General features: G+C 46.2%; 1 protein-coding gene across 1 annotated transcript in view; it reads right to left on the bottom strand.

Annotated features, from left to right (window-relative positions):
* The window catches only part of LOC146050488 (putative N-acetylated-alpha-linked acidic dipeptidase), a 96,278-nt gene that overhangs the window by 54,981 nt on the left and 24,411 nt on the right, over positions 1-16,886 (bottom strand). The window contains exon 6 of the mRNA XM_083167531.1: positions 14,946-15,041. Within this exon, the coding sequence (XP_083023657.1) occupies positions 14,946-15,041 (96 nt within the window). The remainder of the gene's footprint in view (positions 1-14,945; positions 15,042-16,886) is intronic.

Genomic DNA, 16,886 nt, shown 5'->3' with positions numbered 1-16,886 from the left:
CTTCGTCCAGGATAAAAGTAAGTATAGACTTTATGGTGTGTACACACGGTGAGATTCCCTTGCTATTCCACTTAATATTAGATTGCTATGCAATCTTTGCTATCTCTGTACTATATACATACAATTCATACAATCTGCATTAGATTTGCACTATATAGTCATTGCTGCCCTGTCTATCTGGGTTTAGATTTGTGCTGTCACAGGAGCGCACAAAAAACCTGTTCGATCTGCATACGATCTGCATGCGGTTTTCACTATATAGTCAAAATCTAATGTCAAATCTCACCGTGTGTACACAGCGACCATCAAATGATTTTTCTCCATGCAGCCGCATGCAAGTGGATGTGCAAGAATACACATCCAGTCGCTTGCTAGTGCAGGGATTCCCTCGACAGGGGGCCGTTTACCTGCTCGCTAGACAGCAAATATACATGCTGCCTAGAATCAGACCCATAGTTTCCTCTAAAACATGTAGACTGGCGAGTAATTCACCATTCGTGACTTTTCTGACAGAAGAAAAATTGCCATTTTAATTGAATAGGTCAGGGGTGGTCAACCGGTCAGAGGTAAAGAGCCAAAAAATATCGGTAGTCAAGCCAAAGAGCCGACATCATGCGTGCCAAAAAAGGGGCGTGGTCTATTTTGACCCCTTGGGTGGGTGTGATACAAATATGCCTCCAATAGTGCTGTGCCAGATACACATATGCCCCCCACTGTGCTGGGTATGCCCCCACGGTGCCAGAAAGCTGGTATGCCCCCACAGTGCCAAAAAGCTGGTTTGCCCCCACAGTGCCACAAACCGTTATGCCCCCACAGTGCAACAATCTGCTATGCCCCCACAGTGCCACAAACTACTATGCCCCCACAGTGCCACAATCTGCTATGCCCCCACAGTTCAAAATTCCCAGCAGCAGCACTCACCATTGTTGCACCATTGTTTAACCCCCTCGCCGCCTGGCACACGCAGTGCGGTATCTCTGCGGGGGAAGCTGGCACTGCACGTTGCTGGCAGGGAAGTCACGCTTCCCCTTCTCTCTCTCTGGTTCACTCCAGGTCTGCTTCCTGCTGCTCGGGTTCTGCAGAGAGCCTCAGTATCCCCCCAGATGACACTCTTCCAACGAGCCGAGTTTAGCCGCGGCCTCTCTGCGTGCAGACAGTCCCGTCTCCTGCCCCCCTCACTTCTCTGTGACTGGGCCATCCACCAATCAAAGCTCGCGGGCCGGCTCCTGATTTGCTGCCGGCCCGCAAGCTCTAATTTGGGGACAGCCCAGTCACAAGGATGCACAGTAAGGGGTAGGAGAGATGCGCGATGCGCGCTCTCCTCCCCTCAGAAGAAATATGGATTCGGCACTGGGGGACGGGAACGGGCTCTCCTCCCCTCAGAAGAAATATGGATTCGGCAGTGGGGGGGGGCGGGAACTGGGATGGGCGGCGGGCAGCAGTGGGAGGCGAATGCAGCTCGCAAGCCGTGGGTTGGCCACCCCTGGAATAGGTTGAATGTAAATTCAACCGAAAATCATCGAATAGTGCAGATTTCCTCACTTTCAAAAAATCAGCCCTAATTTAATACCCCCCTTCGTTTTACACTTTTTTGATATACTGGTCTGCCTAATATAGCATCTCCCAATGAATGCAGCAGTAGAGAAAGTAACCAATATAATCCTTGCAACTGCGCTAGATATGGAGTTCTATAAGAATATATTGTAACCAGGGCAGCCAAGAGGTATGCCTGGCCCCAATAAAATGGGGGCATGGCCTAATTACGGAAGGCGTGGTCACCTCCCGTGATTAGATCAGGCCCCCAAAATTATTACCGGGAGAGTGGAAAAAACTCTCTAAAGTCGAGAGGGGAGTATTATTATCCCCCCACCCCTTCACCAGCACACTCCTACAGCATGTGCTGTACTGACAGCAGGCTCAGCATGAACTTTCATGCTGTCAGTAAGACGCTCATGCTGAGCCTGCTGTCAGCACACCACATGCTGTACATGTGTGCTGCTGCTGCCTGGGAGGGACCGAAGGGGAGGGGGTCGGACCAGGGCCCCTACCGGGCCCCTCCAGCAAGCCCGGGCCCGGGCACTTAGTACCCGCTCTTCCCCTTCTCAGCAGCCCTGATTGTAACATGGCACCTTATACATTTGCATTTTGTATTATGAGAAGACCTGCCATCTGGATACTCCAGGGCACCTATCTGATACAGATGCCCATGGAAACATGGTATAGGAATTAATTAATTAATTAATTAGCTTGTTGTCGCGTTGTTTCTATAACTACTACACAAGCAGACACGTCTTCACACATCTGTATGAAATGATCACCATGGCAGAATGCTTTTGCTCAAGCTGTTTCCATGGCAACTAGTACACCAAAAGCTTATATGCAGGGAAACGGGTCCCTTTGTAAATGGCTGGGGTTTTGCGCTGACCAGCTAGAGGCATTTGTTGGCAATATGGCTCAAAGATACATCTGTATTCTATTTGCTTATGGCAACTAAGGAAGATGAACATAACAGTTTATTCAGGTCCAAAATCGTCCCCGTCTCCAATGGTGGGAGTGTGCGCATGTGTGTAGTCCTTCATGCGCAAACCCCCGGAGCAAGCACCTTTGGGCAGTTTTTCAGCGCCCACCCCCTTTTCGGCCATCTTCGTCCAGGATAAAAGTAAGTATAGACCAGGGGTGTCAAACTCAAATTCATCGGGGGCCGCATCAGCAGTTTGGTCACCCTCAAAGGGCCGGTTGTATCTGTAGGTCCCCCTGTATAATTACAATGCCATGACACCACAGGCTGCTCCCCCTGTATAATATAAAATGAATGCCATGACACCACAGGCTGCTCCCCCTGTATAATAATAATGCCATGACACCACAGACTGCTCCCCCTGTATAATATAATAAAAGTAATGCCATGACACATAAATGATTATACAGGAGGAGCAGCCTGTGGTGTCATGGCATTATTATTATTATACACGGAGACACCTCAGGAAACAGCAGATATATATATATTTTTTTATTGTTGTGAGTGTGATCCTCATCCTCACTTACTGTTTCTCCGTCTGTCCTGCAGCTGCTGCGGCTTCCAGCTTTTCTTCACTGCTTGCTGCAGCCACACTGTCCCCGACTCCCGGTCCAGCTTCCCTGCCTGCTCCTCCTTCTCTACAGACGCATAGGCTGGCGGCGTCATCGTCATGACTTCCCCACCCAGTGTCTGTCACTGCCAGGCATCAGAGGGAACAGGCGGCCGGGCCCTCCTCCACGTAGCCGTGGAGGCCGGCGGCCATGTTTCTGTAGCCGCATACATATGTGCCTACAGGAACATGGCCACCGACAGTGGAGGAACAGGTAAGGCGGCCGCGGTGGGGTGGGTGAGAGGAGGTGGCCTAGGCAGAAGCTGGGACACACTGCCCTGCGTGCTATCTCCTTGCGCGGGCCACATGACGAGGTCTGGCGGGCCGGATTTGGCCCGCGGGCCTTGTGTTTGACACCCGTGGTATAGACTGATGGTGTGTACACATGGTGAGATTCCCTTGCTATTCGATTTAAAATTAGATTGCTATGCAATCTTTGCTATCTCTGTACTATTTACAGAAAGGCATGAGGCAATTAAAAGACGAGACCACATGCCAGAGATTGCGAATGGACCCCACGAACCAATATAAGAAAGAATTGGAAAAAATACTCTCCTTTCCAGCATGTTAAAAATACAATGTGCCTCTGTAGTGTGTACTGGACTGGAGAGAGAGGCTGTTTTTCGGCAGTCCCGTGCTCTAGCCATTGGGCTGATGCAAGGTTCCATGGTGTGACCGATGGGATACACCAATCAATATTCCAATATGGGCTCTTAAAAGGTTAATCCTTTAAGATTCCATCAGGGTGCCTGGTTTATAGCCTGGTTTACCATTTATTGCTGTTGCCAATTTTAACCAATTGGTCAAAGTCACCAATCAACAGAAGTTTTGACAAAGTGTTTTTTAGTATATTTACCCCTTATCTGTTTTATATATTCCATTTATTTATTTATTTACAGTTTCTTATATAGTGCAGCAAATTCCGTTGCGCTTTACAATAGGGGACAGTGATACAATAAACTGGGTAGTAACAAACTGACAAAGAGGTATGAGGGCAAGCTTACAATCTATAGATACATGTACACGTCCCACCCAGTGTCAAAGGGTGGTGGTGGGGGAAGCAGTTTGGACTTCCCCCTTTCAGTGCGGCCAATAGAGGCGTTTGCCCTAGGCCACACCCCTTTCCGGAAGGTGTGGCAGGGTGTCGCGAGTCTTGATTTAAGGGAGGTGAAAGTCATATAAATGTGTCAGTATTTGTGCTAGTAACTATCAGTAGAGCCCAATGACATCTGCTGTCACCATACACACCAGGAACCTTTCCGATGGGCGCGGAACTCACTGACAAGCTACAGTATTTATAGACACCCGACCACTGGCATCCCGACCCTCGCCGTCCTTTTTAAGTGATGGCTCAACTACACCAGTTTTTTGCTTCCCCATAATGCATTGCTCATGTTTGTTAAATACTCCAATCTTGCTCATACCGAACAAAATGCATTGGGATAATTATGAAATGAGCAGAAAGAGCCGCAGGGCTGGAGCCTGTCATTTTTAATTGAAATGTCAATTTTTGTTTTAAGCAGATATAATTAATGCATGTGGATCAGAGAAACAGCAGTTTGCTTCCAGCTATTCTTGCACTATATACAATACTCTAGGCAGTTTGTTCATTAAAATATCTAATTTATATCAAATACAAAACTATACTTCTTTCTTCTATCCTTCTAATATGGTAACCAGTACTGTATATGTTCCATGGGAAAATCCTGTATTACACCTTCACAATGGGTATGAATCAGTAGATCGCCCAAACTAAGGACAACATACATTAGGTCGACAACTGAAGGTCGACACGCCTAAAATCGACAGATAAAATGTTGACATGCCTAAAGTCGACAGTGTCAAAAGGTCGATACAAGCATTAGGTCGACAATGGGAAGGTTGACATGGTTCTTCCACTGTTTTTTTTTTGCCCCAATGTCAACATAGTCGACATGGACACAGTATCGGCCCAACGCTGCACTCATCATGCTTCGGGCACACTATTATATTCTACCTCCACACCTTAGTGCAGTGGTTCCCAACCCTGGTCCTCAAGTACCCCCAACAGTGCATGTTTTCCAGGTCACCCGGCAGGTGCACTTATTATTCAGACACGTTTTAAAGATCCACAGGTGGAGCTAATTATGTCACTTGTGATTCTGTGTGGAGACCTGCAAAACATGCAGTTGGGGGTACTTGAGGACCAGGGTTGGGAACCACTGCCTTAGTGGATGGTAGGGCATGAAATACCGCCTGTCGGCACGTCGGCTCAAAAAAATGCGTAAAATCCCCATGTTGACCTTTTGACTGGTGACCTTCTGGTTTGACCCTGTCTACCTTTGGCATGTCAACCTTTTGTCTTTGACCTAAGGCCTGTTTATCTACAATGGTTGACATACATAATGTAGTTTATGTCGACCTTAATATGTGTTGACCTAATGACCAGTGGCAGTTTTTTTTCTATGGGCTGTGGGGCTGCAGCCCCCCAGGTAAAATCTGCCACTGTGAGAAGCCAGATGCAGTCTGCGCGGGCTTCACTGTGACTGGCAGTGACTTTCTATTGGAAGTCCGACCTGCCAGTCACCCAAGGCAGTCCCATTTGAGAGGTTTTCCCTCCCTCCACGATGCCTCTCTATGGGCTGCTGCGTGGCCTAAGGGACACAATGCTCTATTCCTGGACTTTCCTCTTAATTTACCATTACTATCACCTGTGGTGAAACACCCTTCTTATCAATAAGCCTGTTTAAAAGTGGTGAGGACAATCATCCATTAAGAGGGAAGTCCAGGAACAGAGCATTTTGTTTGGTCTCTCCTGGAATGAAGGGTGTGTATACACGCAGGTGTGTGATTGGCCAGCTTGGAGTAGTGTTATTCTTTGTGGTTCTCCAACCCAGTCCTCAGGATCCCAGTCCACAGTTTCCGGATAACCTGGCAGATGCACAGGTGTAATAATTAGTCACTGAAACAGTTGGAGCTAATTATCACACCTGTGATTCTGTGAGGTGACCTGGAAACATGCACTGTTTGTGGGAACTGCAGACTGAGCTTGAGAATCTCTGGTTTTTATTAATGGTTCATGCCAGCACATCACAGAGTAAGTGTATGTATACAGTGTGTTCTAAGTAGTGATACAGTTTCATGTTCTCTGATGTTTTATATTGAAAATATGTTAATCACTCAGCTTTTTGCAACCATATAGTTTGTTATGTGGGTTTGATTCACTTCCATTTACTGGTCACGAAGGTCCACTTAACACTATAATTTTTGCATTCTTCGTATGTATGTATGTATGTATGGTTCATAGTCTCATAATAGTCTTCTAGTGCTTAGTAGGTATAAAATGCACGTGTGTGTAAAATATATATTAGTATACAAATTTGTAAACTGGAACACCCCAGTATTACACAGGTTCCATAGCTGTCTGACTTCAAGCCACATTTATCCTAGATTTGATCAGCCACACAACCAGGTGATTGGGTATCTGTATTTGTTAGGGGTTTTCTTAAAGAGTGTTCCTTTTATCAGCAGAACTGCACATATCACACTGATATGATATGAACCTATACAATTATTATTATTTTTTTTTAATCTCTCGCTCTCGCTCTCTCTCTCCTCGTTATTATTAATTGAATGTATATTAATGTTGTGAAATAACTTTCAGATACATGTTCAAATAATGAATAACTATCCTGATTTAGAGCTGTACATAGTTAATAGTTGTAGCTGTGAATCTGGATTCAGTATAGAATCCCGACGCCGGAATCCCGACAGCCGAAATGCCGACAAGGGGGGGACGTGGATCGCCCCCCCTTGCGGGCCCGGTGCCTCGCTACGCTCGGCCCACTAATTTATTCTCCCTCCAGGGGTGTCGTGGACACCCCAGGAGGGAGAATGTGTCGGCATTTCGGCGGTCGGGATTCCGGCGTCGGGATTCTGAACGCCGGGATTTTAACTGCATCCCGTGAATCTGTGCGCAGCCTCTGTGCAAATTTTGCAGCAACAGGGATTGTCATTGAATTGGGCTTAATTCAGATTACACAATTGTACTCAAGTTTTTCATTCCTGCAAATGCAACTTGCAAAAAGAGATTGGTCACAAAGAGAGTGACAGGTAGACTGCGTTTGGGGGTGGTACTGGGGAGCGGTTGGATAAATGAAGGCGTGTCAGACATCGTTTTCTGGGCGTGTATAAAATAGCAGTTGTGGTCTTACTTGCTACTTGTCCCTGTGTTTATGTTAGCTCCTACCCATGTAATCACAAACGCATTATAGCAACAGCAACCGCTAGAATAGGCATGTCCAAACTATGGCCCTCCAGCTGTTGTGAAACTACAAGTCCCATCATGCCTTGCCACAGTTTTGCTATTAGTTAATGATAAAACTATGGCAAGGCATGCTGGGATGTGTAGTTCCACAACAGCTGGAGGGCCACAGTTTGGACATGCCTGCGCTAGAACAACCACATCTGAATCCTGCCCATTGTATACAAAGGTGCAACCACTGGCCACTATTCAGGCAAAGATCATCTGAATATCCCTGTGGCCTGCACAGCGGGAAGATGTTGGAGACATTGCTACTGCCTACACATGGTTGTAGCTGCAAGCAGTAACAGTTGCAACAAGCAGAGCCGGATTAACAATGGGCCTGATGGAGCTATAGCTCCATGCCCACTCTCCAAATAGGCCCCCGGAAACCAGAGATACTGCCAGGCAAACCTGGAACGTTTTCCCCATAGGATAACATGGGACCCGCTAATTCCGACCTTCACCCAGTTCCAACGGCTGCCAGTTCCCCCTACAGCATCACAGAAACTCGAGGTTGATCTCAGTCGAACCCAAATCCAAATCGCTAGGCCTTCAATCTGATATCTGGTTCATTGGTTCTAGAGATATTGCAGGTAAAACTATTTTTTTTTTTTTTTCATTTCTGAAATGTAATTTCACGGATGTTTTTTGTTGTTTGAGGGCAGATTTCTCTGGAACCAAACGGCCCAGTTTCACAGGACCAAAATCATTCGAAGGTTACATGTAAATGGGTCAGTTGGTTCTGAAGATATAGCTGGTTGTTTAAAGGGGGCGGGGGTGGTTTTCTCTCCCCTCACACCAGAAAATGCAGGGACTAGGCTGGTGTAAAAGGGGCCAGTCCGAGAATGTCCCTGCATGATCCTGGGACCATATTCCCTGCATTTTCTGGTATGAAAGGGGTATTATTTCAAATAGCCGGGACATGCAGTGCTCTGAATACAGCCGGGCAGCCCCCTGCTCTCTGCCCGGCTGTTAATGGCTGTCATTTCTTCCCAGCGGCGACTGTGCCCCAGTTACCGCGAGCATGTATTCCCCCTTGGCAATGAGCATGTAATCCCACATGGCAACGAACATGGAACCCCTGGCAATGAACATGTAGGTAAGCAACACTTATGTAGCATACTTTTTAATAGGCATTATGGTGTTTGGCATAATACGTAATGGAGATTATGGTGTGAGACTTAACATGTAATGGGCATTATGGTGTAAATTTTTAATATGAGCCTTTGGCGCGCAATGCCCCTATTTATGAAGCATATTGTGCATTATTGCTCAATCTGTTTGGTATAGTGCAGGCATGTCCAAACTATGGCCCTCCAGCTGTGAAACTACAAGTCCCATCATGCATTGCCACAGTTTTGCAATTGGGGAATGCTAAAACTATGTCAAGGCATGCTGGGACATGTAGTTTCACAACAGCTGGAGGGCCACTGTTTGGACATGCCTGGTATAGTGTGTATTTTGGCTCAATCCATGTGGCAAAATGTGAAGTTTGCCTTAATCTGTGTGGCATAATGTGAATTTTGACTCAATCTGTGTGTAATCGTGTGAATTTTGTCTCATTCCATGTGGCATAATGTGTAAGAAGAAAGTACAGTATAAGGGGTTACTATTGTGTTGCATGATTTGTATAAGGGGTATATGGTGTGGTAAACTTAGGTTACCACATAAAAGGTGCTGACATACTGTCTACCAAGTTTCGGCTTTCAGTATTTTTTATGACTGGAGTGCCGCCTCACCCCACAAGTATCTTAGGACATCGGCTTCCTGCGGGTGCACCCGCCAATATATCTCCCTGCATTTTTATTATGCCAGCCCCCTGCATTTTCCAGGTATATATATATATAAATTATATAAATTAGTTGAAAGTATTTACACAAATAGAGACACATCCATGAGCAGACCACCCAAACAGAACACTGGTCACGCCCCCCACATTATAAGGTGTTGGCCACAACCCCTATTATTGCGCATAATAGGCCCTTGATCATTCAGCTCCAGTCCCATTTAGACCTTAATTTGGCTCTGGCAACAAGACTGTTTTTGCTGCCATTCCCCCGGCCATTACTACCCACAAACCGCGCCTGTCAGCCACTATATCCCCTCTGCAACCACGGTCACAAGACTATCACCCTACATGTGCAGTGCGACTGAAATACATGCGCAGACCACAAATAATCCCAATTGCATCAGGTTTGCACTTTACTGACGTGAGTAGAAATGTTGTGAATCATTAGCCCATGTTGACCTTTTTCATGTGTCAATCTATGAACTAAGTCACCACTGACAACAGGTCGACACAAGCAAAATGTTGACATGGAAATAGTCAAGTCAACACAAATTAATTTTTCACTTTTTTTTTTTTTTTACTGGTGTCTGATGACATCTGGCGACATGGACAATGTATATGTGTGCCGCATCCCCTCGCATGGCTCGCTGCACTCACCATCCAACATTGTTATAACCAAACTCTATGATCACTTGGATCGTGATGTAAAAAAAAGTCCATTTAAAAAAAAAAACAAAAAACGCAGGTCAATATTTTCATGTATTGACCGTTGACAGGATGCTTGTGTCAACAATTTGTTAACGTTTACCTTTTTCATTTGTCGACTTGTTGACCAATAATGGTCAACCTATTGCTTGCTGACCAATTAATGGATCCTATTGAAAATCCCCCTCTTGACAGACTGCCCACTCCCAGCAGCTAGGCTTGACCTTCTCAGAGAACTCCAACGCGTGAGTGGAATTACCTTGAGAAAGTGACTCTTAAGATAAAGGTCTAAAGGCCCCCATACACTAGGGCGACTTGTCCTTAGGACAAGTCGCCCCCGACTTCCCCCTGAGCTTCCCCGGCTGCTCCCCGGGGGAGCTTGATTAGATTGGCACTTGATGTGCCATTTTTTACATGTGATAAATCGTCTCGATTTTATCACATGTAAAAAACCCGGGAGCAGGGGGGGGGGGGGGGGGGGGGCTACAGAGCAGGGCTGCTGGTGGGAGCAGGGGGGCTGGGGACGCTGCGGGGGACACAGACGCTGCGGAGGACACAGGCGGCATAAAGCCGGGCAGAGGGAGCCGGGAGCTGTCAGTGCTAGAAAAAAAAAGCCTATACAATAAATGGGCAGCCTGTGATTGGCTGAGCGCTCTCTCAGCCAATTGCTGACTGGCTGAGAGAGCGCTCAGCCAATCACAGGCCGCCCATGCATTGTATGGGCTTTTTTTTTTTATTCAATACTGACAGCTCCCGCCGGCTCCCCCTGCCCGGCTCTATGCCGCCTGTGTCCCCCGCAGCGTCCCCAGCCCCCCCTGCTCCCTCTACCGCCTCGCCGCCCCACTAGGTCCCAAGTCGAGTGGTCGGACGTGCAGCAGATCAGACCACCCGACGCAGATCCGATGCGCACGGGACCGCGCATCGGATCTGAGGGGACATCAAAACTAGCCGATTTTGGCCAGATCCGACTGATCTGGCTGAAATCTGACCAAAATCGCCTAGTGTATGGGGGCCTTTACTGTACCAATGCTTTATCAGGTCTTCTGAAAACATGTATAATAACGCTCCACCTCCTCCCCTTACTTACCTTTATCTACTTCTCATTCATTTTTGCATTTTTTTCATTCAATACAATACTGTATATGTATTTTTACTTCAATGGTTATTCAGTGTATTTTCTGTGCTACAAAATACTCTACGGGGGTATTCAATCTGAGGTTCACGGCAGTCGAGCTTGTTCGACCGGCGTGACCCAGTCCCATTCTCGGTCAGCTGGACCGAGAACATGCAGGCGGGATTCAATGTCCCACCTGCCGGGGAGCGAAAAGGGGGCGTGGCCGCAAGTTGCGGGGATATTCAATCCCCGGCGAGCATCTCCCATCGGGGAGATGCTCGCCGGGCCCTATTCAATGCTGTCTTCCCCGACAGCATTGAGCAGGGTTTCTCGGCAGAACGAGCCCGACTTCACTAGCTGTCGGGCTCGTTCTGCCGAGAACGGCCGGGAAGTGACGAGCTGTGTACGTACCTAAAGACAAATCTAGTTTAACTACATTTGATGTATGTCATGCTTAGTATCGTTACTGCTTTTTGCACAATGCATAAAATATTGGTCATAGATGTTTTCAGCGAACGAATTAAGTATTTTGGGCCAGAAACCATTGAACACCCATTGGAGCCTAAAACAAATACACTGGCCAACCAGAACCATTATTGTCCCTTATTACAGTTATCTCTGCAATTTATTTTAAAAAATATGTAGTTGTGTACTTAGCACTTATTATATTTGGCTTTATTGGGCCCATTAAGCCGTAAAGGTTGTATAGGTGTGTTTGGAAAAATGCTTTAATGAAGCAGTGTTCTGTTATCGCTACCCTGACCTGTAAGACACAGTAAAGGTGCCCATACACTAGTAAGATTTATCTTCAGATCTGGCTGGTTGGAACAAAAACCTGGTTATGGATGAGTGACAGTTTGTCAGCATTTCCAAGCAAATGGTCAACTGTCATTTGCGCTCATCCATAACCATGTGTTTGTTCCAACCAGACAGATCTGCAGATAAATCTGCGTGTGTATGGCCACCTTAAGGTCTGCAACAGCCTGTAGTCTAGTATGAGAGCACTCGTCTAAAACCATCTTGATATTTATGTTTCAAAACCTTTTGCTGTAAATTATCCACAGGTACTGTAATATGTAAAAGAATAAGTAAAGAATTGGTTACTGAGTAAAACAATAACATGACAGTAGCTAGAGATGGCTGCACCTTACATTTGTGTGCTCACTGTAAGGAGAGGCGAATTTTGACCTCATTAGGACTGTGGCAAGACACCAATTTGGGGCCCCCCTTCCTCATACAAACTATAGCAATATATCTGGTCTGAATCGCCCCCATAGATAGAGAGGAGAGAAAGGAGCAGATGGCAATGAGATTAAACAAAATCAACTTTATTTATTTCAGATTGACATTGACAATGACCTTGGGGTTCTGTCGGCACTCTGAAATAGGTGTGTTGCCCATTGAATTAAGACTCTGTTGGCACATGGAGTGGGTGTACCATGAGGATAGAAGGCGGAAAAAGAGGATGGGGGCAGTGGCATTCGCAGAATTTGTAGTAGTGGGTGGTTTTGACATATCTATGTATATTAAGGTGTAATTCAATTGTGGGGGATGCGAGCTAACTACTGTTAAGGCAAAGTTTAATTTACTGCAATGGCAGCCGCCCACATCAGACCAACTTTCCTCCAACCATCCAACTAGTTGCTTGGATGGAATAAAATTATGGTACTGGATGGGAGCAAATGTAATAATTACTTCCGAAAATTTGCTCCCAAAATCTGAAAAAGGACAAACGCTGTCCCTCACACACGGTACTGTAGTTGAACCTGTTTGATATAAACAATTCACTGAATATTTTTGTCCATTTCCTGGGTTTGTGAGCACATTCCTGATTGTCCTTTGTTCCCATCCAGTACCAGATTTTTATTCCATCCAAGCAACTGGTTGGAGGAAAGTTGGTCTGATGTGTGGCCAGCATAAGCCCGTTATCTATCTATACACATGCTCATCATAAATGTTATAAACCTAAGCTGAAAAAGGGAAAAATATTGGATAGGGTAAAATGATATGCTTATTTAGAATGTATTTCTGGCAGAGCTATTATCATTTATATCCTTTATTAAGTGCCAGTATATAGTTATTGAGAGGATTATGATACTAATAAACAGGCAATGATTTTTTGCTTACAGTAAGTGAGGCATAGGGGACATGGATGGACACATTAGTAGAGTACATGTCTGTCCATATAACTGGTTGGTAATATCATCTCAATTAATAGGGCTGTGCATTAGATAAGCACTTTATAAACAGACAACCACAGTAATATTAATAAAGTAATCTAAATATACTTAGTGCAACTTAAAAAAAAAAATACAAAATGAGCCGCCATATTTTTTCACCATCTGCATTTTTAATTTTAATGCAGATGCAATAAAGAGTTTTCGCATCAATTGCTACCACGAAAGTTAATGTTTTCCTGGGAAATTACCAATAAGTTCTTGTCCGGTTCCAGGGACATCCTAACATACGGGCTCAATGGGCAACTTCCCAAGCCCCCCAATTCTAGGGGCAGACTGGGTTGTGGGCATCTACCTCCTGAGCTCCTTGGGAGGCAGTAGAAAATGCTGCTTGGTCCCTCAGAGTGTGAATCATACACGATCCTGCTCCTGATTGGTGGATGGCTGGAGCTATCCACCAATCAGAGTGCTGCAGCCATTCCCTGGCCCTTATTCTGATCGGTGCGGATATTCCCGCATTCTTACGGTGCGGTCCGCACGCCACGGTGTTTTGCCGCGTGCGGCCATCGTCCGTAGAAACGCCCACGTGTCCTCCGCATTCGGACGGACTCACTCTTTAAGAACAGGGCGTGTTTACGGACGACATACAAAGCATGCGTGTGCGGGAGAAACACTCCGATTCGGCACGGTATTACAGAGTATTACAGAGTATGCTCGGGAATACCGCATCCGAACGGGAGCCAAGCGGTGCTACCGCACGTAAGCGGAGTATTTACGCCAAACAACCCACTATGAAGTATCTTCTGCAATACATCACATGACCCACTTATTCAATTACCTATCCTCATAAAAAACAGCTTATTTGGAATTGGAATCAATGTGTGTGGTTTCATGAGTACATGTCAAATACACATGTGTATTGCTAGTATTAATATTCTGTCATGTCCATTGTTAGCAGTTTTAAAGTGTCTGACAAGTACAGGATATGTGGGTGTTTAGGAAGGGTTCCTTGAAGCAGCAATGGTTTCAATTAAAGCACTGACAAGCGGCCTATTAGTGAGTAATGAGTAAAGGAGTAGATTCTATTGGGTTCAGGTGTTAATGGTTGTAGTCATTAGGCGTACGTTCGCCTAGCGCATGAACGAGTGGTGTCCGCAAAGCAATAGTACACTTGTGGACACCGCACATTTCTGCCCTTTTTGATCGCGTGCATTCGGAGTGGTTTCCGAATGTACGCCCCCCAACATAAGTGTACTCCCCCGTGTCCGCCCATGTTTCCTCCCCGTTTTGCCCACTTTGAAACTACGCCCATGTGTCATTCCGCATGACGCCCATAATACGCCCCTATTTCCCGAATGATAGCGGTGAACAGTTCTGGACGGGATCTGGCCGAACTGGTACCGAGTCAAGGCGTGGCACATGCGCGTTGCGTTCTCCACGCATGCGCAGACGCCGAAAAGACGCGATCCGTAAGAATGCGGTAAAGTCCGCGTCAATCAGAATAAGGGCCACTGTATGGAAGCAAGAGGAGAGATGGCATGAGACGATGGGCTTACCGCGTGTGTGGCCATCTCTGAGGGGATACATATATAAAATCCATGTTAAAGTATTCCATTGGCTATTATAGACTGAAACATCTTCAGGGTACAAACCCTGCTCAATAACACAGAGATAAGCAGAAGCCTGAGCTTCAGTCTGACAGTGGTATAAGAGGTCAGATCTAACGCAATCTTTTAAATCTCATTACCTTTTCTCAAATGGCGATGCAAGACCTGGTCCGACCCTGTATGTGAAGTTCAGCTTCCCTTGCCATTGGATTGGTGCCACCATCCCAGACATCTTACTAGAACAGAATACTCAATAAATATAACACCTAACAAATATTTCCAATGAGATACAGTGAAGGCTCACAGCCATTGGCATATTTATAATGGGCCCCTGGGGTCTAAGGGGGCCCACATTCAACCTCCTGCCCCTATTTCTTCAGTAGTCTCCAGTATCTGCTACAGCAGCCTCTCATGCGCAGTAGGTGAATTGGCGGGAAAATAGCTGCTGCACATTTTTTGGGAATTGCACAGAAGACTGTAGCACTGCTCTAGATCAGGGGTAGCCAACTCCGGTCCTCGAGAGCTACCAACAGTTCACATTTTCCAGCTCACCCAGGTACACAGGTGCACTCATTACTGACTGAGACATTTTTTTAAAATTCACAGGTGGAGCTAATTATTTCACTTGTGATTCTGTGAGGAGACTTGGAAAACATTAACTGTTGGTAGCTCTCGAGGACTGGAGTTGGCTACCCCTGCTCTAGAGCTTACTAGCACCTGGGGCCTGGCAGAGGGGTCACATTTTACATCTTTGTCAAAAAGCGCACTACTAGGCTCACTTTAATCAGTGTTGTAAATGTTACCAAAAATGTAAAACGTAATAATTTGGGAATAGGGATAATTATGTGGTGAAATAATATTAAAAAAAATCCAGAAATGTATTTAAAAATGAATAATGTATGTAAATGACAAAAACGTTAGTGATTACTATTGGCTGGATGGGTTCCTCTGGGATATTTAGGTTGACAACTGAAGGTCGACGGCGCTTAGTTAGACACCGGAAATAGGACAACAGTCAAAAGGTCAACATGAGTTGTTGTTTTTTTCACTTTTTTTATTAGCCATGTGCCGACAGGCGGTATTTCATGCCCTATTACGGTAACACTACGGTGTGGTGGGAGAATAGTGTGCCGAGTCCAGCAAAGCATCGTACCAAAAGCATGGCGAGCGCAGCAGTACACTATGACTGTATCCATGTCGGCTATGTTGACATTTGAAACAAAAACTCATGTCAAAATTTTGACTGTTGATCTTGCCGTTGTCGACCTTAGCCATGTCAACCTATTTTAGGTGTAGACCTAAGCCCTGTTCATCTTCAGTGGTCGACCCCATGCATGTCACCCTAAAATGGGTCGACCCATTCCCGTTCCTCTGGCATACGTGCTTCTAACTTGTGTGTCTTTGGACAAATGTATTTAAGCCTTAAATAGTGATAACATGGAGAGTGATAAAGTACCAGCCAATCGGTGGGGATTTGGAGAAGATCTCTGCACCCCTCGCACAGTGCATTTGCTAAAAGCCTCTGTAATTCTGCATAACCAAGGCATTCTAATACCCCTTTTAAACCGCCGCAAAAACCCGGGTCAGCGACGGTGTAAATGGGTCACGCCATGTCCCTTTACACGGGACTTCTACCCAGGTCCTGACCTATACTCTGCTATACTCTGCAGACAGCAGCGGAGGCAGCAGAGGAGGTGAATGGATGCCTGTGTGCGGCATCCATTCACCTCCCGGACGAGACCTGGGGGGGGGGGGGGGGTGCACGGGGCTGGGGGCAGCCCAGCAGATTACCTTAGTGCTGGGCTTGTCCCCAGCGCAGCGGTCCGGGTCCCGCCGGCGGCGATCGGCGCTTGGAGATGACGTTATCTCCAAACAGCGGCTGGGGGATGCAGCGGTTTAAAAGGGAGCAAACGCCGGGTCACACCCGGCTTGAAGCGGGGATCGAAAACCCAGGTGCGACCCAGCGTTTTTGGTATAAAAGGGGTATAATACTGAGGCCCTAACCATAGTTCTTTCACAGTGTGTACAGTAGCATATCCTGTAACGAGATCACATCTACTATAGTTATGTTAATTCTATTG

This window comes from Crinia signifera, chromosome 12 (genome assembly GCF_055691185.1).
Source record: "Crinia signifera chromosome 12, ASM5569118v1, whole genome shotgun sequence".
Lineage (NCBI taxonomy): Eukaryota > Metazoa > Chordata > Amphibia > Anura > Myobatrachidae > Crinia > Crinia signifera.
The sequence above is the reverse complement of the archived record's forward strand: the minus strand, read 5'-3'. Positions and strand labels throughout refer to the sequence as shown.